The 27,803-nt window shown below is 30.6% G+C and overlaps 5 protein-coding genes across 9 annotated transcripts; 3 read left to right on the top strand and 2 right to left on the bottom strand.

Moving 5' to 3' along the window:
• Positions 1-1,094: 1,094 nt before the first annotated feature.
• On the bottom strand, positions 1,095-9,490 carry LOC141447145 (sugar transporter SWEET1-like). Of its 3 annotated transcripts, none has more exons than XM_074114390.1 (7): positions 9,356-9,490; positions 8,162-8,240; positions 8,013-8,090; positions 7,812-7,935; positions 4,759-4,914; positions 3,905-4,024; positions 1,095-1,512 (listed from the first exon to the last, which is right to left on the bottom strand). In XM_074114390.1, the coding sequence occupies exons 2-7, from the start codon at positions 8,236-8,238 to the stop codon at positions 1,423-1,425; spliced, it is 645 nt and encodes a 214-aa protein (XP_073970491.1). In that variant the 5' UTR covers positions 8,239-8,240; positions 9,356-9,490; the 3' UTR covers positions 1,095-1,422. The 3 variants fall into 3 exon arrangements, with proteins under 3 accessions (XP_073970491.1, XP_073970490.1, XP_073970492.1); XM_074114389.1 differs by lacking the exon at positions 9,356-9,490 and adding an exon at positions 9,052-9,246; XM_074114391.1 differs by lacking the exon at positions 9,356-9,490 and adding an exon at positions 8,325-8,343.
• On the top strand, positions 8,492-9,328 carry LOC141447149 (MICOS complex subunit Mic10-like). The gene is made up of 4 exons (XM_074114399.1): positions 8,492-8,660; positions 8,786-8,833; positions 8,964-9,061; positions 9,186-9,328. The coding sequence occupies exons 1-4, from the start codon at positions 8,582-8,584 to the stop codon at positions 9,201-9,203; spliced, it is 243 nt and encodes an 80-aa protein (XP_073970500.1). The 5' UTR covers positions 8,492-8,581; the 3' UTR covers positions 9,204-9,328.
• A 2,548-nt stretch (positions 9,491-12,038) lies between the features above and the next one.
• LOC141447148 (MICOS complex subunit MIC10-like) lies at positions 12,039-14,221 on the top strand. 3 transcript variants are annotated; one of them, XM_074114395.1, is made up of 4 exons: positions 12,039-12,217; positions 13,415-13,462; positions 13,554-13,665; positions 14,072-14,215. In XM_074114395.1, exons 1-4 carry the CDS (start codon positions 12,169-12,171, stop codon positions 14,118-14,120), a joined length of 258 nt encoding a protein of 85 aa, XP_073970496.1. In that variant the 5' UTR covers positions 12,039-12,168; the 3' UTR covers positions 14,121-14,215. The 3 variants fall into 3 exon arrangements, with proteins under 3 accessions (XP_073970496.1, XP_073970499.1, XP_073970498.1); XM_074114398.1 differs by having other exon boundaries at positions 12,062-12,217; positions 13,554-13,686; positions 14,072-14,221; XM_074114397.1 differs by lacking the exon at positions 14,072-14,215 and having other exon boundaries at positions 12,062-12,217; positions 13,554-13,842.
• Positions 14,222-14,483: 262 nt separating this feature from the next.
• On the top strand, positions 14,484-16,817 carry LOC141447144 (uncharacterized). The gene is made up of 4 exons (XM_074114388.1): positions 14,484-14,669; positions 15,168-15,215; positions 16,105-16,253; positions 16,338-16,817. Exons 1-4 carry the CDS (start codon positions 14,579-14,581, stop codon positions 16,782-16,784), a joined length of 735 nt encoding a protein of 244 aa, XP_073970489.1. The 5' UTR covers positions 14,484-14,578; the 3' UTR covers positions 16,785-16,817.
• Positions 16,818-20,735: 3,918 nt separating this feature from the next.
• l(3)80Fg (dnaJ homolog subfamily C member 16 l(3)80Fg) lies at positions 20,736-27,671 on the bottom strand. Its single transcript, XM_074114360.1, has 14 exons — positions 27,391-27,671; positions 27,061-27,315; positions 26,642-26,775; positions 26,391-26,537; positions 26,136-26,316; positions 25,856-26,054; positions 25,401-25,614; positions 25,141-25,307; positions 24,860-25,056; positions 24,636-24,716; positions 23,064-23,225; positions 22,772-22,985; positions 22,443-22,553; positions 20,736-20,941 (listed from the first exon to the last, which is right to left on the bottom strand). The coding sequence occupies exons 1-14, from the start codon at positions 27,534-27,536 to the stop codon at positions 20,810-20,812; spliced, it is 2,340 nt and encodes a 779-aa protein (XP_073970461.1). The 5' UTR covers positions 27,537-27,671; the 3' UTR covers positions 20,736-20,809.
• Between the last annotated feature and the right edge of the window lie 132 nt (positions 27,672-27,803).

Genomic DNA, 27,803 nt, shown 5'->3' with positions numbered 1-27,803 from the left:
TTTGTGGATTACGTATAATGTCGAAGATATGTCAGAATATTAGCGAACAATTCTAAGCAAATTCCTCCTATTTGCAAAGAGTAGGTGTTCTAAATTTATTTCTACATTCACTTTGCGTCCTATATTCAGCCTATAATTTTGTCGAAAAATTTGCAGACTCCAAATTAGCCTAGCGCAATAAAAATATATTCAAGCTTAATAAGTTTCTGCTCTTAAATTTTCATTTCTGGGAGCCGTTTACACATTATTGTCCGATGAGGGAAGTACTGTCTATGACGGAGGGCCCTGTAAAAAAGCTGGCACCTCAGCAGTACACTAAAAAAGGCTTCAAGCACTAACCTCCAATGATGAAGCGCCCGAAATAAAGTACAATTATTTTTTATCCCGCACTTTTCAAAGCTCTGAGTGGCTAAAATTAATGGTCCACAATGTCAAAAATAAGAGGACAAAGGGTCTTCAAAAATCCAGGATGTTTAAAATTCAAACTACATATTGTGTTTATTAGCCACCTATGTTCGAATATCACGCTTTTTATCTAGATCTATCATTGAGTACGATTAAATAGCGAAATTAAGTAATATTAAGAAAGAAAACCAAATTAAGGCACGAGAGATGGCAAAGTTTGAAACCTTACTTTAAACAATTAGGTAACACAAAATATGAAATTGAACCTATCCACCCAAAACAGTTTAACTGGTCTTATTAATATATTAAAAATGAAAAAAAAAAAATGATTTGAAGCAGAAAGTGTTGCTTTTGTGACTATTAAAGAAATATGTGTTTTTTTTAATTCAAGGCTCGTCAACATCTGAGGTTATTGGAGTCCGGAGCTATTTTCGGTCTCCATTGTCTATCATCGTGTAATGAGCTGTAAAAAGCTCCAGAGAAGAGAAAATCCAAGTGCTTTGGATTCGAAGCCAGAATCTCTGCATGGGTATCCCTTACCTAACTCCTTAGTTAATCCCTCCCCTATAACAATGTTTTGTACACATTTTGTAACCTTTTTTATGCCAACTCATCAAACTTCTTAGTTTGAGAAATAATCGTGTTATATAAGTGAAGTGCTGAGGTGGGATAATAGAAATACCATATACTGCATTATGGAATGTGTAAATTTAGCAAATAATTCATTATACATCTCTTTAATATTCTTTCTTACTCTAATAAAAATGTTTTATACAAATACATTTATGTTCTATTAAAAATTTTAATAAATTACTTTGTTCAAATATTGATCGTTAAATTTTCTTCACATAGAAAAATATTTTTCTAATATACAATAAGACTGTCTTTCACATATATCTAGAAATAACTATTGGAAATAATCAAGTTATAAAACAAGGTAAATAATAACTGCTTTTTTGATTAGGACAACAATTTAGGAATAAAAAAACAATTTACAATAATTCTTCAACAGGAATGTCATTCTACCTTCCTTCTTGGTTTACCTGGATACATTAAGCACAGTGCTAATTGGACACTGCACAGGGTACAACCAACCACGTTTTGTATCTGAAAAAAGAGAGAAGATATTAAACATTTTTTTACTTTAAAAGTGTAAGAATAAGAAAATAAATTGAAATTAGAAGTCTGTTTCTTCATATCAATGAGGAAAAGTATGATGTAGTTGATAACAGTGATTACAGTCTCTCCAAAATTGTTTAAACGAGTACTAAACAGGATTTGACAGAAAACTATATGGTTAAGCATTACATATGGTTATATGAAAAGAAAATGTACAGTTTGTTCATTCTTTAGATTCTAGGTAGGATTCTAGAGAATAAGGTAATAGAATAGATAGCCATATGGATAATATAAATATGTCCAAGGAATTGCAATGTTATTGCATCCGGTGAAGCGAATGGCTTTATGATGATTCTATCTTAAACTTGACTGGCTATGATTTGTTTGGCGAATGGTATTCAGTTATTCATGTTATTTAAATAAAAAGTCTTATGATTTGAAATTTTAAAAGATATAGATAAGCAAGTATATTTAATCATTCCATTGATTTTAGTTAATGCTAGCATATTAATTTAGCACATAATTTATCGATTTTAATGAAACAAATTAGTTCTTACATTGTAACTCAAATGTAAACAAACAGTACCTTCCCTTTGTTACATAATTACTTCTATCAAAGAACCAATCGCCCAGCCGGATGCTATTTGCTTACAGCAACTAACTGTCTGAGAGATTCTAAACATACATTTTTAATATATACATAGTTTTACTATATTTTTCTTAAACAATATCATCCATGTGAATTACTTAATTTTAATGAATATACAATGAGCACTAGTTTTGTAGATAAAGGAATACGTAAATAATGCAGCCTAATTAGAAAATGTGTTTAAAAAAAAAACTATTGAATTATGTCCACCGTTTTTGATAAGTTATTGAAAAATTGAATTTTTTTTTATACATATACTTAAGGCGCGTCAACTGCGTAATTTTATATATATATACATAAATTAATGCATTTAATACTTCGAGGACAATACGAGGTCGAATATAGTGATAATTTCTTTAACCTTATAGTAAACTTCAGCAGTTGTCTTTTGACAAAGTGAAAGAGAGTAAAAAACAAACGTTCCGAATATTTGGGTCATATTTAATTATTACCAACATTAAAAAAACACACAGGAAAAGCTAAAAAACAATTTTTTGCTAGTAAAAGATGAATATGCGTAAATACGAAGTTTGAAGATATAATTAGAAGCCACTTTAAAGAGAAATTCGTAAAGACTATCTAGCATAAACGTACTTTAGGTTGAATAATTTTGTTTAAAAATAGTAAACTTCAAGAGAAAAATAGTAAAAATTCCAAAAAAATAGTACTTCTGAGTGAATGAATGAACGAATCTTGACAAAAAATTGTCTGTAATCAAAGTTTCCTAGACATTGTTTTAAATAAAAGATACTATATCAACTGGTACACAAAAGTTTGAATAAAAAGAAGAATTTAGAAAGAATCCTAAAACAAGTAAATTGATTCGGTAAACTTTTGGTTGTCCAAATTCTAATTATGGTATTCTCGGTTGGCACCAAAAGAAAATATCAACTTTTTGACTTAAATACAGATATTTTCTGGGAAAGAACTCAAAATCAAAATTGTGCATGTGTACAATACTTTCTCTTAATGAACAGAGTAATACAATACCTTGATGACGCGACAAAACAAAAAAATATCTTTACTTGCAATAAAAAAAAAAAAAAATTAGAGCCAAAACCAGGAAAAAGAAATTGTGCACTATTCTTAAAATAGTGCAGAAATGGAGGGGGGAAGGAAATTAGAAAATAATGAACTGGCATAAAAATATTCATATAAAAAAAACAAAATTAATCAGCAGGATAGAGATCATAATCGGTCTAAATCCTATGGCGCCATAGCGTTACAAATAAATACAATGTACACATAATAACGAAAATAAAAATGTACACATAATAATTAATTACAAATTTTAAGAATAAAAGACAAAACACATAACGGTGATCTACACCAAGTTCATGTACTGTTGGCAGTTGCCTTATAAAGAATTAAATCGCAAGTCTAACAGTTAATGCTGATTCAGAAAAAAAATAATTATTTAAAAGGCACTAAATATCTCTAATAAATATGCGATTTGAAAGTTATCATAAAACCGGCAATGTGTTAATATGGGTTACATTACATTTCTAACTTACATGTTTTTATATAAGGAAAAAACGGATTTTTTTTTTAAATACATAGTATGTATACTTAAGGCGCGTCAATTGAGTAATTATATATATTAATGCATTTAATACTTCGAGGACAATACGAGGTCGAATATAGGCTCATATTATGTGATAATTTCATTAACCTTATAACTTTAGCAACTGTCTAAAATAAATATTCAAAATAAACTATCCAAAATTTTACCTGGATAAATATATTTTTGATTATGATGCCGTAAAGGAGCCACAAAAAAGTTACAACTGTACCACAAGAGATCATAGGAAACGGTAAAGATGAAGTATCCTGGCTTCTTAAAATCTCTTTCTATAAAAAATAAATAAATAAAAATAAAATTTTTATTAAAGTATGTAAGTTGTACCTTCCAAGCTGTTATACATTTTTCTGGAAAAATACAAACTGAAAAATCCTCTTCAGAAATATATCGAACTTTATGAGTTATTAATGATAGGGAAATGAATCACTTCTACTACAACGGCATTTTAGGGTGCCTTGCACACCCTCTACCAAAGAACTGCCCTTAGGAAATGTTTCAAATAAATGCCATAGAACTGCATTTAATCAATAAGTAAGAACCATTCAAAAAAAAAAAAAAGAATCTAAAAACAAAAACGACAAATTTAGAAGATTGTAGAAGTTTTTGACGAGTTGTTCATAAATAATATTTTTATAGAATTCTTGAATTTATTTTAGTAGAAGTAAACAAAACTTCCATCTTGGTTTTGCTCGATAAAGAACTAATCGAAAATTATTCGAAATTACTTTGATTTATTGTAAGACCATAACTCAAGGAACCTAGAAAAATAGCATTGAACAATTATTGATTCAGTAAGACATTTGTATTGAGCTGTTTTATTATTTATTATTATTTTTTTTTCTAACTTGATTTGTTTCGGAGGTATTCTATTTGGTACTAAAATACCGATTTTCAAAAATTCTGTAACAAATTTGTCATTACATCTGTGTAAATGATAGTGAAACCCAGACTGGTGAGTATTTCTTATCAAAATTTTTCGAATAAAAAAGTAATTAGAAATTACCAAATTAAACAAAGGTGCTCCAATGAGAGTTAATAACAAAATTGTAACAATTACACCAAAATTAAATTCAATTCTTTCTTCAGATTCTAGCTGAGCATATGTAATTAATACAGCTACTCCTGCAATTACTTTTCCCAAACTTCGAAAAACGTCGAACTGTGAATAGAAATAAAAAAATATTAAAACAAGTTGTGATGGGACAGGGCGGCCCAACATAGAATCAGCGGTACTTTACATCTATATTCTACAATAATTTCAATTTTTGTTGTAATTTAAAGGAATATATTCCCTTGTTTTGAAAATAAATTAATGAGGAGCTAGGTTTTTCTTTTTTGGTGAGAGGGTAAGAGAGAAGAGTTCTGTGGGTTTCTTTGGTATCATCATTGCACTTAAAAGTTTTCATGCTGGTGAAACAAGCAATAGAAATGGAGTAGCATTCTGCGCAATTACAAAATAATATACTTACATGTTATTGCTTTATGGGAATTTGAGGCTAGAATGAATTAGTAAGGTTGCCAAAGAGCCAGCAGCATTTGCTGATTTTCGATTTTGGCCGAGAATTTGAAAAAACAAAATAAATAAATAACAGCAAGGGGTCAGTATTTTGGTTAGATGAACATTAATTTCTAAAGAGAGAACTTTGTAAGCAGGAAATCTTGATTTGCAAGCAGAATAAGTAGGCAACTATCCAACCGATTCTAGCCCCATCAGATGGAGGACATACCACAATGGCTAATACCTAAATCTTCGCCAGTATAGAGCTAATTTTAGCTCATTATTCTTCCTTGCTTGGTACTCTAGTTTCGTTAAAGTCTAGTTTTAAATAAAACCACCGGTTTAAATCACCATAATATAGAGCGATAGTAGGTTATACGGAAATTTTAGGTTTTCTGGTCAGGCTTTTGTTTTTTAGCGTCGACTGAAATTGTTTAGCAAGGTTTTGCTGACTACTTTTCTAACCTCTTTTCTACCACCGTTTATAAATTTCAAATTGTCAAGAAGGTTAAATTAAAGGAAAAGATTTCTAAAATATTTTTTTTTTTCTGTTGCCTTGAACTCACTTAATTCCTTATTTTAAATATTTTTATTATTTAAGGTGCGTCGTCAACATTTGAGGTTATTGGCGCCTGGAGCTTTTTTTCAGTGCACTGCCGGCCTCCGGACATTGAACTGTAAGAAGCTCCTTCGAAAAGAAAAATGTAAGGGCCCAGCAACTTGATTCGAACCCGGGATCTCCACGTGGCAATTCAATACGCTAACCGCATAGCTAATCCCTTCCCCTCATTTTAAATTCAAATTAATCTCCGCGGTTAACCTCTAAGCTTAATCCCTCCTTTCTTCTAGTTATTTTATGTTTTTACCTTTTTTTAAAAAAACAAAATAAAGTCTGCATTAGCCAAACTGATACTTTATTTTTTTGTTTTCTTTAGCCAGCGCCTGCCCTTGACATTTCTTTCATTCGACGCTGAATACCCAAGCAGGCTAAGCATAAGGTCTTCAGCTGTAATTGCCTGACTTTTTTTTTTTTAAATATACCACAGTTTTTGTTTAAATCTACATTTCAGGAACTAGTGACCATCCCTGCTCATCAACTACAGATAAATTCTTCTTCTGGGCGACGTTTTTTTAAACTTGAGGGCGTTTAAATACGTTAACGAGCAGAACCTCATTCCCGGCTGATGGTAAAAACCGAAATTTTTACGTTAAATTCACAAGGAAATCTTAATAAATAGAAAAGCTGTGCTCTCTATATTTTCGTTGTTGTTAAATAGTATTTTCCCTTTTTAATAAATTTTGATTGGCTCTAGAGAAAAAGTTTTGGCGTAGCCGTGTCTCGAGTAGAAATACGTTTAAATTTTTTTTTCACGAACAAGATAATCTGTTCACGCACTTATGACAAAATTCTTCGAAGTTTTCGGAAAAAACGTCCAGTATGCGCCTTTATAAATAGAATTTTTCAGTTTTCCTAATTTTCTAAAAAAGTTCTACTTTCATTGATGTTAGTAATACATATTATGTGCAAATATTGTATTCATTTTTGCTTGTAACACTTTCTCAGTAAAAAAAATTAGTAACGATTGTGAATGAGTACTTTTAGGCGTTAAAGTGCTGTACGATATCAAATTGCTATAAACAACGGAATAAAATAGGCGCATCCAAAATGTTTAAAAAATGGCTTAACGCAAACCCACTTTAGCAACGTAATTTTTTTTTTCCATTTCTTAAATAATATAAACTCAAAAAAAATTGAGGGTAATAGTACTGCAACTAGAATTGGTTTATGGTTTTTCTGAGGATCCTAGCGCATTCTACAGTTTATCTTTATAACCTCACAATTCTTTGGATTTAATTGAAAATTGGTTAATATTCAAATTTTCTACCTCCAAACACAAGTTGCTGCTTTTGTTATTTATTCAAATGGGAATTGTGGTTGTTATTTAACAATAGGTCAAACCACATCTAATACTTTCAAACATAAATATAAATGAGCACAGGAAAAATATAAATCCAAACAGACAAAAATAAAAGTTATCTAAGCGTTCTCGTATTGGAACATTTTAAAAAGCAAGGAAGGAGTTGATAGCGCCATAATAATCTATTCATTTAAAGCAAATGAAGTGTGTTAAGTTGAACTCTTTATTTTTTCTTGTAAAACTTTTATGACACGGTAATTTCAAAAAAATGAAACCAAAGTGAAGGCATTACTAACATTATATTTGTTCTTGAGAATGGTTTTGTTCTCAGATAAAAACAGGTATCTCGCTTATGGTTTCTGGTGCAAACCAGTCGGCTGTTTCTTCTCTGGGATCATCAAAATATTTTGAAACTCGGACATAATTTACAACATTTATTTTCAGAAATAAGGGAAATTAAAGATCATTATCGTCAGACTAATACAGACTGCATGAATACCAACTGCATGCTAGGTTTGAATTTGTTTCTATATTCAATAATTTAAGAGATGTTCCGCTGATTCTATATATAAAAAAAAAGGACACCCTGTATATCTAAGTGGTTGATAAAAATAATAACTTTAAAAAACATGATAATACCTTATCTTTAGTATACGTGTAAAAAACAGACAGATATACAATATTAAGTATCAATCCAACAATATTCACAGGTATCATAGCAGGATCATTAAGAATTAAACCATGTTGTAGCATCAGCAGTGAACTTGAAGCCATATTTCTTAGTTAGATAAAATCAAAATGAATAAATGAAAATACCAATTTTTTTAAAAAAGTACTTACATTCCTATTCCTCCAATGAATGGTGTAGGGTCCACATTACGAGTATCCTTTTGTTGAATTATATTTCTGCATATAATTCTGAAAATAAATCTGTATAAGAATCAACTAGTGCTTTTGTTTTGTTTTAAAATAAAATTTTTTTTTCTTACAGAGGTGAAAAAAATTGTGCAATTGTAGCGATTCCTGCTGCAGCACCCACAATGTTTTTGTAGTCTTCCAATCCCATGACTAGAAAGTATACCAGCTATTGTAAAAAAAACTTGTAGGAACTGATTGTTAACGCATGTAGCTTCTGACTGGGCAATATGCTACCTTTACTAAAATCGAATGTGAAATGGAAAGAATGTTTAACTGACCAACGGCAATTATACTCATTATTATTAGGTGGGGTTGATTTCAACCATGAACCATGCTTTCAATCTAACCTGACCTTGAATTATATCGGAAAGAATGGGTAACAGTTGTTACCTTCTCACAGAAAACCTGGATTTAACCTTTCCAGTTTCCATTTGCAATTGATGTGCTTGATAGTGATTAATTGAAGACATTTAGTATATTTTAAATAAAAAATGGCCATTCCTTCTTCGCGTGAAGATGAATTAGGTAAAAAATGGGATAGATGTATTGCTGATACATTGTTAAAATTTGGTAGGTCTCTTTTTTTAAAATAGTAATAATTTGATCTTATTTCTATTCCTATTGAGCATAAATGAAATGTAATTTACGACATATATCTTTTATTACTTTTCTATTAAATTAAATTACACTGTTAGGTGGAGGCATTTTAGTTGGTGGAGTAACATCTTTAATATTGTTTAAACGTAAGTGGTTTCTACATATGTTATATGATCAGAAGTGTGTGCCACTTTCAACTAGCACTTTAGGGTTTTTAGAAAAAGTATAATACAGCATTAAATGATTTCGAATTCTAAATATATGTTCTAATTTTAGGTAGAAAGTGGCCAGTATTCATTGGTGCAGGTTTTGGAGTAGGTTTAGCTTACGGTAATTGTGAACGGGAATTAAAAGATGTACTTACTCTAGCCCCTGTAAGTAATCTTTGTTTTACATTAACTAAAACAATTATTATTATTTAATTCTTTAAACTTTTTTATTTTGACATCTTTAAGTTGTAATTACGCCATAAAAATAAATTTAAATTTCTTTTTTCAGGCCTCACAAAAAGTGTAGATATTTCTCTATTATTGAGTGTTCCATATAATTTCATTATGCAGTGTTTAGGAGCCTGTTAATATAATTAGACATTTTTAAAATGTACATACGTTTCTGTACTATTAATACTTAAATAAATTGTTTTTAAAAAAAATCTGATTTGCACTCACGTTTGATTTTATCCTATGCCTTTGAAATTATTTTGAACTTCAAATTATGAATGTTTAAGATAAAATGGTTCCTAGAAATATTGCTTCTCTGAAATAATAATTACAAGTGTGTCAATTTGTAATCGTAAAATGACTTAATTTAGCAACTGTTTCACTATCTTTTGATTTAAAATTCTATGTAATTATTTAAAAAAATATATTTATTTAGATAAGAATTTTTTATGATAACAACACTGTAGCTTGTAGTCAAGGTAACTTTTGTTAGAAGGAATGATTATAGATGTCCTGCATATCTTTATTTTTTTGATTTGTTTTGTTTCGATCTAGTTCGATCGAAAAGAAGATTATATTCCAAAATTTCGGAGTGGAACGTCTGCATTTTTTCGCCTTCACTTTGTGCTTTTACATTTTCTTAAGATCTTTTTCCAGTTTTCTGTCTATTAAATCTTTCTAATATTTCAATATTATTTTATCTAATTTACCGACTAAAGTATAACTAATTTAAATGCAGGGACGGGCAAATAAGGATATAACTATCGAAATAAGTAGAAAAACTATTTTTACGTGCTCCTCATTTCTGGATCAAGAAATTTAAAGAGCCTGAACATCCTCTTTACTCACCTTCGGCACTTCTCACTGCTAAAATGCACTGAACTCAAAATATTTTATAACCTTTAAAAATTGCCTAATAATTAACAATAACTCAGATCAGTGACTACCATATTGTTTTGAGTTTATCAGTCGAAGCATGCATATTTCTTGCATCACTGACCGGCTTCGGACTTACATCCTACATCTCTGATGTTAATTTTATTTATTAATTAGGAATAATAAGTAACACTAATAGCATAAAAGACTGTTTTACTAACACAGAAGCTGAGACTGAGATGTTATGAATACAATGCTTAACTAATATCTGTAAAAATTATAGAAAATTACGACTTTTATCCTCAAAAATTTATATATATTCTATTCATTTGTATAAATTTTTTTAATTATTGTAATTTTGCTTGTAATTCTCTTCTTGCATATCATTTTGGATTATAAAGTTCAATTTTCCGTCACATTTTTAAAATTCACATTTTAATATCTTAATTTAGCAACTTCAAATAGTATCGGTTAAAACCTTTACAATATTATTAATATTAAGCATGCACAGACAAAACACACACTATAACAGAAAAATAGCTGAGAGTATTGAATTAAAATTGAAGCTCAACACAATAAAGGCAAACATTTTATGTTCACTAAATATTATGAAACATCAGCAAAGTATCTGGTTGTTTAAGTAATTAAGTAGTAAAGTTTAAGTAATTCTGGTCGTGTAAGTAATTTTAACAAAAAAAAAAAGAATTTATTTTTTTAACTATTAACAATGGAAATACAGAAAGTTTATCGCGTTTAGCATTATTTTGTAATTCTCATGTATATGAATCCCATGTGTATTGCTTTTTATATATTTCGAAGTGCAATAAATTCTGATAAAACTTTTATTACCCAGCCATAAATAAGATAGTTATAAAAAAAAAAAATTACTATTGAAAAAGCATGTTAATGCTATCTAGCGACATTAGAAAGAACTACTAAGAAGTTTAGTTTCAGGTTTGACCGCTAGTCAACTGTAATTAATACTGATCAGGCCATCTTTTTGCCAGTTTTAGGCACTTTCACTGATTCGATTCTTTGGATTTGAGATTTGATTTGAAAAAAAAGGTCTTAAACTTCTTTTGGAACTTTAATATGTATTAAATAAATTAATATTTTTCTACGAAGAAAGTAACTATGGGTCAAAATAAATGTTAATTGGATACAGCTAATTATGGGATATTACAGAATGAGTGTAAAAGATATTAATTCCTCGTTGTTTTTACTTTTACTTTTAACTGGGTGTACTCGGTGTAAAAAAAACAAACTTTTTTTCAAGTTTGTCTTCTTGTACAAATCAGAACTGTCATTTAAGTGCAATCTTATTAGTTTAATTGATTACACCTGCCTTTGCATTTCACAATTCTTGCTCAAAGAATGGCGCGTAAGAATCAAAATTTTAAGAGATATTGTCGAGAATCTTCTCCAAGTCGACAGGACTAGGAAGTTTTAAGTCTTCAAAGAGTTGAAGATTTATTGAAAGCACAGTCATGGTTTTCTAAAAATCTCACTCTATAATTGTGTTCTTGAAGTGGTTTTAACCATTACTACGTTATAAAAACAGGATAAAGCATAAACATTACTTTAGGATACTCTTCAAAACACCAGATTTGTAGGGTTTTCAAACTTTGTCTTTAGGACTTCTTTAACCTTTGTTTTGTTTTGTTTTTTGTCATCCCATTGCTCATATCGTTGTTAATGGCAAAAAAAGAAAAGAATTAATTTAATAAAATTGTTTTTCACTTCTAATTGAATTTGGTTAATAACAAAATTCTTATTCTGGTGGAAAATTTGCCTGATTCTGAATTGGTTTTGTGGTAGCCTTTTATTAATTGTAAACACGAAATAAATGATGTACTTACTCTGGTGATTTTAGATAATTAAATTAATTACAATCCTTATTATATTTACATTCCATAAACTTTTGATTTGAATGGCAACATTTCTACAAAAAATTGTTTGCAAATTTTTTCAGGCACGCCTAATAAGACATTGATAATTGCAAATGAGGAAATCATTTTTGCAAACGTTAATTTAATTAGAAATACTAAAAACGAAACGTTTCTGTACTATTATTAGTTAAATTGTTTTTTTGTTTTTTAATGCAGAATTGCAATCTCATATGATTTATCACATTATTGCGTTGCTTGTTTAAATAAATTAAAGTTATGAAAGAAACGTGGAAAAATTGCCTTTCTGATGGAACGATTATTATTGGTGAGTTAATTAATTCAGTGTGTAAATGTACCATTATTTCTACTATTATGTTATTAATGAAAACTCCATGAACACAGGATTTCTTCAAAAACATTTATGTTAAATTTTTTAAAGATTAAGAACGTGATACCACTCAGAGATAAATTTCAGCCTGGTAACTTTTGTCAAAGGAAATTAAAGCAGATTTGCTGCACTTCTAATGATATTGCAAACATTGTTTTCTTTATTTCAATTGTTTTATTTCGATCATGCTTTTTAATAAACCATCTGATTGATAATGAAAGAAATACTGAACGAAATACTTTTATTATTTGCTGAAAGTAACAAAGTTTTTTTTCTAACTTCAGATACAAAAGCAAAAACAAGAAATGCAAGCAAAACTGAGAAATACAAATGAACCTCTATTTGCGAGACTAGCCTGCCTATTGTGTATACATTAACCTAGTTCCGTTCCTTATATTGTGTTACTTTATTATAATACACGCTTGACCAAATTCTCAATTGCTGTAAGACGTTGGACAGGGGTTTATTTAAGAAAGAAGCATTAATCTTGATTGGAATGCACGATGTATAATCTGCCTCTCGTAGTTTCTTTAAATGTGGCAGATTGTCCGACGATTCGCTCTCCTCGTTTGCGTTGTTCAAATGATTTTCTACTCGCATTCCATGTGTAATACGTAGGCACTTCTGGAATACAGCAGTGTTTTCGTAAACTGGTCATTTTGACATAACGTGAAGAAAGTAGTTAACGTTGTAGCCAGTAGATTCAGGACTATTTGTTGTACATTGGAATCTATGAACATTCAATATAAAAATGCAATCGGTAACATTGAAATGGAAATGGAAATATTTAGTATATCGTATGACGTTTTTACGTCCAACAGAAGGCGCCTTTTTTCTTTTTCTAAACATGTTTTTACCTTTCATTGGTGTGAGATTTATATAATAGGTATATTATATAAACACGCCCGTATTCAAACGCAACGTTGTGTCCAAATTTCAAAGCAATGAATTGCACTGAATTTGACTGGGCTAAAATACTTCAGCAGACCTCTCAAATTCTTTTGCGAAGAATTTATTGTTTCATTAAGAAAAGTAGCACTCAATGAATAGTGTGTATTGTTATTAATAACAAATTTTTACAGTTAATAGCAATAACATATTTTGTAGGTAAATAACATATTTTTTATTTTATAGGTGGTGGAATATTTGTTGGCGCTATGGTATCTATTTTGACCCATCAATGTGAGACATATTTATTTTAGTAACTTTCTTTTAATAAATGAAATTTCGGTAATAATAATTAAAATAATATTATATTTCCATTTTCATTTAGCCTGGCCAATAATGTTTGGTTTGGGAATCGGAATGGGAACAGCTTTTGATAATTGTGAGAGTCCACAAAACAAAGATGATTCAGATGAAGATTTTGATGAAATTACCAGCCCGTAGGAAATATATTTACAGATGTATTCTTTGGATTATTCTTGATTTATAGAATTTTATAGATAATAAATTTTACGTTTTTTTTTTTTTGTTTTCAAATATTAAAAGAATTTATAGTTTACTGAATTATTATTTTTTGTAAGAAAGAATAGAGAAAGAGAATATACTTCGGGTCTTTATTTTTTGTTTTATTTGATCTTTGAGTGCACTAGAAAAAAAAACATTATTTCTAATGCTCATTTTGAATAATTATCTCGTCTACCTATCCTAAATATTTCCCGTTTCTCTTAAAAATTCTCACCTACTTCCAGGATTAAAGAGAATAAGTCTCAATTAAAACATAAATTGAATAAAATACATGCAATATAGAAAACTTTAAACCACTATTTCATTCTGGATTATTTTTAGTTGCCGGAATAATGTTTGGTTTGGGAATCGGAATGGGAACAGCTTTTGATAATTGTGAGAGTCCACAAAACAAAGATGATTCAGATGAAGATTTTAATGAAATTACCAGCCACCAGAAGGAAATATATTTACAGATGTATTCTTTGGATTATTTTTGATTTATAGAATTTTATAGATAATAAATTTTACGTTTTTTTTGTTTTCAAATATTAAAAGAATTTATAGTTTACTGAATTATTATTTTTTGTAAGAAAGAAAAGAGAAAGAGAATATACTTGACATTTTTTTTAGGTTTAGTAAGAAGACTAAAAAATTAATTTGAATTTATTTTTATTTTTTAAAGGAATATAACATTTTTTTCAATCTTGAACGCAGTATTTTCTTTCTTATCAAAAATAAAAATAATAAACCATATGTTTGCGTAGTAGATTAAAAACTATGGAAACAAGATGTCTATAAAACTTTCAGGATAATCAAAATTTTTGAAAAAGAACTTTTTACTGAAGAATGTCACCTCCTCTAGAAGACTGTTTAAAAAATCCACCAGTTAAAGATGAGGTATGGGATAGGTGTGTCAGAAGAAGTTCTATTGGTATTGGTATGAAACTATAAATATACTATTGTTATAGCATAATCTTCAATGTAGAATTAGCGCAATTAATACTGTATTGCTGGCTTTTTTCCTCACATTCATGTGATGTTGAAAAATTCAATTATAAACGGTGATTTTAAAATCATAAAACTTAGGGTACAAGTTCAAGCAATGCGGCCCTCGTATAACGAATTGAATAATATTCTATGCAAAAATAGAAACCAAACAAAAATAAAGCAATAAAATAAAACTTGACTGTTTTTTTTCCTAGTTTACAGAATGTAAGGCCCTGCAAAAAACAAAGATGATCAGAGCTTCATATTCTGATTTTTTACCTGGGTAGATTTCAGATTGTTATTTACTAACGTAGGTAATACGTTGTTTCAAGGAAGCTATTATAAATAGTTTAAAGAATGGATTTATTACCTTATTTTTTAATAGACGAATTTGAATGTTCTATCAATTGTATTTCTGCTAATACTTGTGTTACTTTTTTTTAAAAAGGCGTTGGAGGATTACTGGGAGCTGTGAGCTCAGTGTTCCTTGGAACAGGTAATCCTTTTTTTTTTATTTTCACTAAAATTAAAGAGAAGTCAGAGAATGCTTGGTTTTGAATAATTTGTAAAGAATTATTAAGAAAAACATTTGTTCCACTATAAACACTTTATACTTATTTTTAACTAATCAGAATTAAATTTTGGTAATTCATCTAATTTAATTTGGAAAAAATCTTATTTTTAAAAAATTGTATCATACTTAAGTTCTGGCAAACCAGAATCATTTGTGGTAAGCAGGCGTCTGGTCACCATCTAAAATGTATTTTCCTGTACAGATATCTTGTTTCCAATTTCAGTGCTCCAATAAACCAACCGAAGTTGGTTTCTGATATAGAAATTAAATTGGCTTTTGCGTCATTTATGATATTAACAAATTCATCAAAAAAAAGTTAAAACAAAAAATTGCTTAATCTTACTACTACTCCTGGTAATTTCATAATTCCCTCTCTCTTTCCTAAAATCCCTTATTTTAAGAATATTTTGCCTTAATACTTGTAAATTTCACTATAAGAATAGCAATAAGATCTAGTCAGCATCAAAAATGAACTGTGAACTTTTTTTTAAATAAATATCTAAATATCTCTCTCTTCTCATACAAAGTGCTACTTGTAATTGCATACATTTTCATCATCTATTCTATTTAGAACCTTCCTTCTTTCTAAAATAGATATTGGTAGAAAAAAATGTGTTCCACTTATAACACATCGTTTAATATTACATAGAGTGGAACTGTTTAATATCTAAATCATTTATCTGACCAGGAGTTGTATCAAAAAATTATTTGAATGGATGACTTGAAAGACATTAGTCTAGATGTAGTTTGATTATGTAGGAATATACTGGCTACCAGTATATTTTTATCACTGATAATTATTGTTTTTTAGGTGGTGTAGTTCTATCGATGGGTTTATGCGTAACATGGGCAGTGAACCACTGTAGAGCTTTATTTCGAGAACAAAATAGAGCAAAGGAAGAACTTCAAAAGTTACCACCTTGTCCACCAACTCCTGATGAAAAAACTCCAATTTGCGAGGTGAGTACTTGTCAGGATATTATAAGCTGTGGGTAGTTTACAATAAATATATGTGTATATATTATTTTATTTCTACCATTACAGGTCGATGAGCCGCAGGAACCAGTTTGCGATATCTTACCAATCCAACCACCAACTGCATCATCATGCTATTCATTCCCTCCTGTTTTGCCAATTCCAGATCGTCCATTTGCACGAGCCAAGAAAGAAGAAGATGAATGTGAATGCGTTATAGTAGATAATAAAGATGTCGCGGATGATGGTGACAGTCGTAAAATAGAATGTACATGTCCAGTACCAAAGACTGAAGAGAATGAATGTACTACAAACGCCCCAGATGAAATACCGGATTTCATCATTGAGTGTACCACTCCGGAAGAACCTTCAATTTCTTACACTCCTCTAGACGGGCCAAATGAAGTAGCTGAAGAAGCAGTATGTACATGTGATAAAATTGAAGAACCAGCATTTGATTGTTTAGAAACAGAAACAACACCAACTGAGCCAGAATGTACTTGCCCAGAAGACTAATTTGAAAATTAAAACCCCGTAATATTTCTTTTATTTAATCGTTTAATATTTAGTAATGAAACATTTAAAATTAAGCTTCCTTCTAAGAATCATCTTATACTCTTATAACATCCAAGACTTGCGAAAAGGCTGGCAGGCATAGGCTACTGTATACGAGTAGGTTTCTCCAACTCCATCTCTAACTTGCTGGACTATCGAATGTTTTTTCGATAACTGTTTAGTTGATTCAGTTCCATGGTTTGTTGGTATTTTCTCTTTTTTTTCAAATAGACAAAACAACTGCCGCCTTTTGGATGCTTCATTGGATCACATTGCAAGTTTTTTGTATTACAGCTACGCGTTATTTTGCAAGAATGTATAAAATAAAAGATGAGTCACGGTTCAAAGGAATAAGTAAAATAAAATTGTCTTTCAACCATTCTGTTTGCGGATGACAAATGTTCCCTCGAGATTATTGTGTGAAAAAAAACATTTGTTCCGTTTAATTAGTATAGGTAAAATCTCATCTTGAAGCCGTTGGGTTCGACCATCTGCTATTTTTTTTTTTTTTTTATGATTTAGGGCGCGTCAACATCTTAGGTTATTGGCACCCGGAGCTTTTTTCAGTGCACTGCCGGCCTCCGGACAGTGTTCTCTCGTTACAGACAACACTGTACATCATCGGACAGTGAGCTGTAAGAAGCTCCTAGAAATAGAAAATCTAAGGGTCAGCTGCTGGATTCGAACCCGGGACCTCCGCGTGGGAGTCCAATATGCTAACCTCATAGCTAATCCCTTCCCATCTGCTATTAAATTCAAAACCATCTTAATTTCTTTATCATTTAAGAGATATACGTAATTCAAGCTGTTGATAATTAACTATTAAGTTTAGTTATTGATTTTGTATATCATTCCTCTTTTAGTACATATAAAGCTATAATAACTATAATGGTTCGTTAAAATCAATCACCGCTTCAAGTCAACAAAAAACAAATGAAAAGGAAAAAAAAATCCATTTTGCCTTTTTAATTATTTTTATTTGGAATTCTTTAAAACAAATGCCCAACGAATTACAATTTTTTTTTTTTTTTTAACAAATAACAAGGAAAAGTTAACTAAAATTAACATCAATTATAGTTCATAGATTAATTTCTTTAATACTCAAATATTCAAACAATATTTTTGGTATTTGTAGTAAAGAAACCATTTTTCAAAGGTTGTATTCCATAAACAGCCAATATTTATGCAAATATATAATTTAAAAGAAATTTCACAAATAATGCTATAATAAAAACACTTTCGATTAAAAAAATTTTTAATCCATTGTACAGAATTTACTATAAATAAAATAAAATCAAAAAATAAATTATTCATGAATAATTATAATTATTTTTAATCAATAATTTTATGGTCTTTCTGTCAAGTGACTAGAATATTTATACCTCTATATATAATATTCTTACATATATATTCTTTAGGAGTTTATAAATTAGAAATTCTAGAACTACATCCTAGCTGGTGGTGCAATCTTTATATTCTTTAAAAATTAAATTAGAAAAAATATGCTTGTAATTTGCTTCTAATTTAATAAGTATTTGACTTTTTTTTTCAACAAATATTATAAATCAGTGATTTCATTCTTTTTTTTTAATTAAACACAACCTAATATCATATAAAAGTTTATTCAGTAAAATCCTTATTCTTATAAATTTATTTTCAATAAAAAACTTGAGCTGCCTTTTCACAGAAATCAAGGTTTATAAAATTTAAATCTTGGAGAGGCAATAGATTTTGAAACATTTACAGCATAAGTAGTAGAGGCATCCATTTTTTTAATTTTTATTTTTTAATGAGAATTAATAATAATTCGATGAATTTCCAAATAATTAGAAAAACGTTTATCTACTTCAATGAAGTTTGTATTGAAAAGTTTTAATCAAGTAAAAATATTTTCTTAACAGATTAGTAGCTTTCTGTTTGCCCAGATCTAACTTTGAATCGAACTAAAGCATGCAAATATTGCTCAATGCTATCTCATGGCAGAACTTGTTCAAAATTAACATTTTTATGAATTCCAGTATAGTTTTTTGTGTTACCAAAATGAAAAAGTTATGTTCGCTCTCTTGGAACATTCAATGAATTTCCACCTTTACTTCCACAAAACTAGATAGTATGTGCTATAATAAATAGCTCAATGCTGAACAGCTTTAGTAAATGCAAATGATTCTAAGCACTGGACTTTCACCAACCGACAGATTAAAGAAAAATTTGAATACTTTATAGCGACAAACCTCTTTGAACAACTTAAAATTCACCAACAATTCAAATTCAGCTCCTACTCAGACTAGACTACTACCTATTTGTTTTGATGGACTTAACATTTAACTAACTAGAGTGTGTCGTTAACTTCTTCTTTTAATATTTAACTGGATTTTCGTAACAGTAAAAATCATTTTCAAGAAGGAAACTAATATCTCATAAAATACTAAGAAAAATATGAATACTAACTTCATTGATTTAGATAGTACAAAATTGTACTTATTTATTGTACTTATTTCACAAAACAAGGTTTACCGTGTTCCAGATTTAAGCATAAATTAAGCCTACAAAAATTATTAAAGAAATATTCAATAAATAATTTTTCTAATTTAAGTAAATGTAACCTCTCTGACTAATAGAAAATCAGGTGTAGCAATTAGTTTTTAACTGACATTAAATAAAACATATCTGATATGTGAATTAACGAGAATATATATATTTTTTGAATATGTATCTTTTTTTTTTTTACTTAGTATTATTTATACAATTTTCTTTTTATTGAGTTATTTACACATATACAAAATATGATTCAATAAAATTTTTGGGGGTACCACTTTTTTTGATAACAAAATTTATTTTTTTTTAATTTTTGAAATACAATGCAAAACAAAAATTAATATCGCAGATGCAACAACAGAAAATAGGAGGAATGCATTCGATACTTTAAAGTGTAACGATAGACAGAAGCAAGTATCTTTGAAATCTAAAGCACCACTAAAAACAAACTTTTTTTATTTGTATATAAAAAATGACTCACATTCACTTTTATCAATTTTTTTTTCGTTACTGATAACAATGAAGACATGATTTGTTTTATCTACCTATGAAATTAATAAGGTAACTATCAATATAATTACTTTTATTTAATAAAATTACTTTTTTATTCATTTATTTGGCAATAAAGGCAAAAGTTATTATTACTTATCATGAGAAAATGCATGTTTAGTAGAAGCTCCTATATGGTGCTAGTATTATTAATTCTATTTTAGAAATAACCAACAATTGAGAAGTTTCAATTTTTTTTTTTCTTGGTCGACTATGTACTATTAAAGTATTTTTCAATTCAATTAGCACTAACTTATTATTGTAAATTTAAGTGTGTTTGTTTATGTGTGAGTAAGATTTGAAGTTAATTGGAAGTTTTTATTTTTATATAATTACATAATTATAATTAAGTTTACTATTTTTTATTTTTTGTACATTCCAAATACAGCCAAATTGCTTAATAGTTATTTTAATTTATTTTTTTTATCACTCTTTAAGGCATTTCCCATATTTTGCGTAAAAATTGAAACAAACATTACAAATAATATCAGGTCAATGGAGTAGAAATACAAAATAAATAAATAAAAATTGAAACAAATAGTACAAATAATATCAGATCAATATAGGAAGAATACAAAATAAATAAATACATAAAACTTATTAAGAAAACATTTGTTGATCACTGACTAAAAAAATATTTTAACAAGAAAATATCGGGAAAGCTATACAATGACTAGTTTTTGAAGGAAAACACATAAAAAATAGAAATGGTAGTAGGAAACAAATTTATTATTATATATTTTTTTAAATTTCTTCGTTGGCATATTTTTTGCGATGCCCTGCATGAACGGCGGTACTCCGATAATAATTTTAAAAAACATACCCATATGCATATGGCACATTCTTTTATATTTATTTTATTCCTTTTTTTTTTTAACCATAGCTTTCTTAAAAATTAATAATTACTTGCCGGTAAAATCTGGCCAATAATTCAAATAATATCTACGTGTTGTACCTTCAAATAATCTATCAAGCCAGTTTGGTAGGCCATCCAAAAGATTTTCCACGTAGATGACGTCATTGAATTTGGTAACCTGAAAAATATTACGTCACAAAGATCTGGTATATTATAGTGACGCGAAGATTTTTTTTCCCCCACAGAAAATAGCATTTTTTAAAAAAGATCCTGAATTGAAAATGCGGTTGGGTACTCGATAATGGATAAAATGATTAAAAAAAAAAAAACTTGTTTTATAGATTTAGTAATTAATTACTGTAAAAAGTTATATCAAGTAAACGCTAAAAGAGTAATTCTGAAATTTGTTTATGCCTTCTTAATTTTCAGAACGAAGTTTCAACTCAACATTATCATAACACCAGAGAAAACTGAACAAAATTTCTCAGTAACAGACATTCGTTAAGGTGTAATTGCTCGTATGGAGTAAGAAACCAAAATGTTAACGTTTTAGGATTAAACATCTAAAAAAAAAATCCCAAACGGAAAATTTCTGAAATTAAAGATAGCAGTATCTTGAGTTCTCATCTTTCTAAAGATTTAGCGAATGTTTTGCAGATAGAATTCAGATTGGCTGAGAAATCTCAGCCCCCAGTACCCTCCAGGAAGTATTAGGTAAGAATGTTTTCAATGGTGAGGAAAACATAACAAAAATCCTGTCCTTGAAGTCAAAAAATTAAGAAATATTGTAACCTTCCAAAACAAATAGTCTTTCACAAAAGACCCTAGCGGTAACCGAGTGGCTTTACGAACCAGATTGAAGAGTATGTCACTCGTTAAGACAAACGTTGGGAGTAGACTTAATACATCTCGACGATAATATTCGCTGTCTATTGTGCCAAAAAGCTGTATGTTATGATCAAAACATTTTCATCAAACAAAGCTTTCGTCATAATTTATATGATCTTGTAGACCAGTCATGGCGAACCAATGACCTTGCAACCATTTGTTTGTTTACGCGGGTTGATTTAGATTTTCTAATTGTGTGGATAATTTATATTCTATCTGTATTTTTTTCAATCACGCATTGACACAAAAGCAATTTAAATGCTATCTATAACCTTTAGTTTGATCATTATAGTTCTAAAACGCAAATGACGACAAATGCTTTTGTATGTACGTATTTGAAATAAAGCAAAAGTGTTTACAAAATATCAAATAAAATGTATAATTTTACTCATATTTTGTTTATTAAAAAAAAATCGACAACCCAAAGCAAATAACCATATTTAGATTTTTCTTCAGATAAAACACACTTTTGTAAGGTTTTATTCAATTATGTTTGTAAAAAGAGACTTTCATAGCACTTGTTTCGTCCCGTTTTACCCGTTAAGCCAACTGAATTTTAAAGATGTTTAGTTTTGAAAATATTCAGTTTAAAATTTTTAAACTTAACTCTTGTGCAAATGGGCATTAGTGACCCAAGAGCTAGTACTAAAAAAAAAAAAATTAACAAAATTTGACCCACGTCTCAAAAAGGTTCGCCATCCCTGTTGTAGGCAAACCAATTTTATCATGGGACGTCCTTAATTTTCATTTCCAAAGTTCTTACACTCTACACACAGCTGGTAAATACTTACATTATTCTGCCGAGTTCCCTGTTCAACATCAGAGATGTCACTCTCCGAAGTTGTATCCTCGAATCCTATGAATGAACCTGGAGGATCAATATTCGTATGTTTCTTCAGTCTCTACAAAATAAAATGCACAATTAGAAAAAACATTAGGCTCACTTCCATTGCTTGAATACTGAAAGCAATGAAGGGTATCAGCAGTTATTTCAGAAGTAAGAAAGACCACGATTTTGACAAGGTAACTGATTAAATGGCAACTTTAGAACAACCGTCATCTTTGACTTCAATGGTATATTACTATATCGGAAATATAAAAATAAAAATTAAATACTAACGGAAGATGACGTGGCTGAAATTAAACCTTCCGGATGTTTAGCATGGTACATACAAAGATACTTTCTCAAACCATTAAGTGCCAGAACTGTCCCAACACAATTCCTAGGATTGATTGATAAGTCCCTCTCTTCCACAAGACTCTGTCTTAATACTTCTGTATACCAATTAATACCTCTTTCAAGATTTAACGTTGCGAACATTAATGTCTTGTTCCTTAAAAATAGAAAATTAAGAATCCTAATACATATTTTCTTCCTTCTAACAATTGATTTTATGTAAAGATTTGCTTACTTCCTGTATGGCCATACACATTTGTGAAATTTTGGTAGAAGTTTTGGCTTAGAAGCTATGTCAGTCAACAATAAAATAGTTCTACAGCCAGGTCGAAGTAATCTAACTAAACCATTATAGGTCTCTGCTCTCATTTCATGTATTTTCAATTGAGGCTGATATCTAAAACAAAAGTTAGTAACCTTTGTTTTTTAATAAATTAAATCCAGATTAACTATATTTTAGACCATGAAGGCTCTTGCTAGAGGACAAAGGCTGGTCTGCATGTTGATTACAGGGGCCTTTAGTAGTGCCCCTACTACTGCGCTGGAGGTACTGCTGGGGTTGCCTCCGCTTCAGTTTGTTATTCAGGCGGAGGCAAGGGCTGGCGAGTACAGACTAACGAGAAATGGACAATGGAGGCGCATTAGCTCCTCTATTGGACATATGAATATCACAGACAAGGTCGACTCTTTGCCGGTCATAGACATGGTTGGGGACAGTGTCTGTCCTAAATACAGTTTCGAGACTCCGTTTCAGGTGATCCGCAGATCAAGGACTGAATGGAGGGTAAACTGGACAGAACAGTGCCGGAAGGGAGTCATGTGGTTTACGGATGGCTCCAAGATGACCTGTGGGACCGGAGCTGGAGTGTATGGGGCAAAACCTGAGGTACTCATTAAGGGTGCTCTTGGGAGATATGCCACCGTCTTTCAGGCCGAAGTCTTTGCCATTAAAACCTGCGCCGAGGAAAATCTGCGAACGAATCTTAGAAATAGGGAGGTTTGCATCTTTTCGGACAGCCAGGCTGCGCAGAAGGCCATTGTTTCCTTCAGAATTACCTCTTCCCTGGTCTGGGAATGCAGAAAGGCCCTAGATTAACTGGCTCGGCACAATAAGGTCCGATTGGAATGGGTGCCGGGCCATGTGAGGATTAAGGGGAATGAAATAGCTGATCGGTTGGCCAGGAATGGAGCCAACACTCCTTTCATTGGCCCGGAGCCTGTCCTGGAAATCACCAAGGGTGCAGTTCGTGCGGCTCTCACGAGATTGGATCTGGAGGGAGCATGAAAAGAGCTGGGTGATGCTTCCTGGGGTCAAACACAGCAAGAGTGTCATGCCCTTGCTATGTAAACAAAGAACCAAAGAGACTCTGTGCTTGGGCAGAAATCAGATCACTCTGATTACGGGCTTATTCACAGGGCACGGCAGGTTCAGAAAGCACCTGCACAAAATAGGGCTTATTAGCTCGGAACCGCTGTGCAGATTGTGCCAGGAAGAGGTAGAAACGGTCTCTCACCTGTTATTCGATTGCGTTGCAATCGAGAGACTGCGCTACGACATCTTCGGTACCTTGAGACCAAAGGAGATTATAGCGCAGAAGGAACTGGAAGGGAAAGCTTTCAACCTTCTTAGAAGGAGAGGTTTCATCTACTAGACTTAGAGGGAAGGCACAATAAGCCTCTTGTGGCTGCGTTGCCGAGGGGCATAGGTCCCGTCCCGCCTTTTAAAATCTAAATCTTAACTATATTTTATTTAAATATTGCAATATTAGGCTGTAGTTTTTGAAAGAGCTAAAATAATATAGCTTACCCTCCATTAACTTTAACTCCATTTGATAAACCGCTTGCACTTCGACCACATTCTTCTTGGACTCGTTTTTCTTCTAGCTTACTGTAATAATAGTTCATTTAAGGGTTTATATAAATATATAAATATAAATATTCTCTTAGCTGGACTTCATATGATTGCCAGAATTAGGCAATGAAAACTGAATATTCTGACATATATCTTAATTTAAATATTTTGATACATACACTAAGTGACTCATGTAAAATCCAAGTCCTAGAATTAAAGCTAAAGTTGTAAACAGGGATACAGCTGGCAGAATATGTTCTTTTCCAAGAGTATCTTGCAGATAATAAAACGTTTGCAATAATCTAGTGAAAAATCTAGACACAACACCTTGTGTGTGTTCATCAATTAATTCTCCAATAACAGCTTCATTCAACTTCTATGGGCGAGTAAATAAAAATTAGAAATTAAGTGATAAAATTTTTTAAAAAGTTGTTTAAAGTAAAGTAATGGCTAGCCTTACTTGTGTATTATGGAGTATCCTATCCACGGCTGACTCTATATACTGTTTAGTACTGTTGTAATTTTCCCAAGCTTCTTCACCGCCAACCCATTCATATTTAACATGTGAATTATCACGTCGGCACAGTATTAAAACATGGCGTAACGGCTCTCTGGGACTATCTTTCCCTTTTTTTTTGAAATTTCGTGCAGAAACAAAAGTTATTGCATATTATTACTATAAAAAAGGTTAATTATTAATTTTTAATCCTTACTACATACCTGCAGTAAGTGCATACAAAAATTGTGTTTGTCTCTCTTGAAAAAGATACATGTATCTAACTCTGTCTTTTGGATATGTGGATTCCATAGCTAGTTTTCTTAAAGCTTGTCTATGTACCTCTTGTTCTGGTGTATCTTCAGAAACAAGTACAACACATAAACGCCGGTTTGCCCAAGTAACTCCAGCAGCTGGACACAAACCATCCAGGACTGCCTGTATCATAAAATTATCATTAAAATTGGATATATCAGAGAAAAAAATAGGCTTTAGCAATTAATTATTAACCTTCCGAAATCATCTCTAAATTACTTACATGTCAACAACTGTAACAATTTTTGTTTATAACCAAAATAAGATACATCCTGGTAGGATGTAAGATAATTATAAGAATGTACTAAAGATTATGTAATATAAACATCTGTATGATTCGATAGAGGTAATCTAGAAGCCTTACCTGAGATGATAATCTTGGTAAAAGAAGGTAATTATTATTATTTATGACGTCATGAAGTGTAGGCACAGGAATGTCGGCCATGCTAACCGATGCAACAGGCCTTTCAGTAAATTCATTAAAAACTAAAAGTGCGTCTTGTTCATTAGACACTTGATACTTAGCACGAACACCTTCAGTATCTTCACCCGGTGGTACGAAACTAAAAAAACAGAATAATAATTTCTTTAGCAATCATGTTCCCTTACATAATATATAACAATTTGACTTCTTGGTCACCAACCCAAAAGCAACACGATGTCTGTGATAGAACGCTGCCAAAAGATATCTCAACCTTAATGAATCTGTTCTCTGGAATACTAAAGCTCTTACTCGATTGTCATGCCAACCAGACAGAAACGTTTCAACAGAATCATCTCTGATAGCAGACACTAAACGGTACGGCATTTTGTACCGCACAAATTCTGTAAAATAAAATGATATAAGTAGAGAGGTTACGTTTACAATTAAACAACATTTTCAGCAAATAAATGCTCACCAACAACTTTCTGTACGCTAAATAAAGGCTCTTTATACACACTCGGCCGTCCATCAAGAAGTAAGATAAGACAAGGAAGTGACGAAACGCCCACTCGCCTTGCTAGGGGTTTTTCATTGTCAGAATGCACAGTAGCTATCCCAACACCTGAAAAAAAAAACATTGCAATATAACTCCAAAATATGGCATGAAAAACAGGCTTAACCTTGTCATAAATAAGCGATTTATGTTTTATAAAGTAAATCTCTCACCGATGGGTTCCAATTCCTCCATTATTCGCCTCCAAATTGGTTCCACTTGAAGACATGGAAAACACCAATCTGCATAGAATAATATCAGATATGGAGTTCTTGAACTTTTTGGCACTAAAATGTTTTCGTAAGCTCTGCAAAAAATAATTTTTTATGTTTTTGTTTAGCAACGTAAGCAGTAAAATTATTACAATCCATAAAATGTAGATATGTTTTAAATTGTGCCAAAATGTTTGTAATATACATAAAAAAAGTCTAGTAAATGTGCCATAACTCTACAAAATGATCATAGAAAAAGAGCTTTTGGTGCTCGAATGTGTTCTAAGGGACAACAAAAATTCCACTGACAAGTAAATAAATTCTAAGGAAAATAATTATAGTAAATTTAGACAGTTTCAAGTTAAGAAAATAAGACTAACCGTGAAGTAATTGATAATTTATGGAAAAGGGTGATGTCCTGCTCTGAGAAACGAAATCGAAATCCAGAACCAGAAAATATCTCATCAAATGGATCAAACTGCCTAAATGTAGCATCACGCCTTGGTCTAGGTTCCTCAACCCGGCCAAAAGTATCGTACATCCTTCGCCTTTCAGGATCAGTTAGTAATTCATAAGCTTGTGTAATTTCCATAAACTTATCTGCAGCATCAGTATCTTTGTTTTTGTCAGGATGCCTACAAAAACAATTAAAATAAAGTTTCCATACCCAGAAATTCGAACGTCATAAACTGATTAAGTAATTAGCTCACCATTCTTTAGCTAACTGCTTATATGCTTTTCTAATTTCAGTCACAGTAGCTGATCTTGAGATGCCAAGTACCTTGTATGGATCTTCTAAACTGCGTATTATCAAAATTAGCGATAAAAACATAAACAATGGAATCACCCATTTCATTTCTAACTAGTAACTTTTGAATTTTCTTGCACACTACGCAATGACAAGTAATAATCACATAAAAACTATACCATTCACCTTCACAAACACTCACTTCCTAACACTGAACGTCCATATTGATTAAACGTTTCTCACTGCTTAACCAATATAAAGTCAAGATGTAATTTAATTAATGTAATTTAATTTTTATAATTAGTAATACTTTATGTGTATACTTTAAGATATGCAAAATAAAAGAAACTGCATGATTACTAATTTATTTGTAGT

Source organism: Rhodnius prolixus, unplaced genomic scaffold (assembly GCF_049639745.1).
Source record: "Rhodnius prolixus isolate KJV_2025 unplaced genomic scaffold, Rpr scaffold_7, whole genome shotgun sequence".
Taxonomy (NCBI): domain Eukaryota; kingdom Metazoa; phylum Arthropoda; class Insecta; order Hemiptera; family Reduviidae; genus Rhodnius; species Rhodnius prolixus.
Note: the sequence above shows the minus strand (reverse complement) of the source record. Positions and strands in the feature narration are given on the sequence as shown.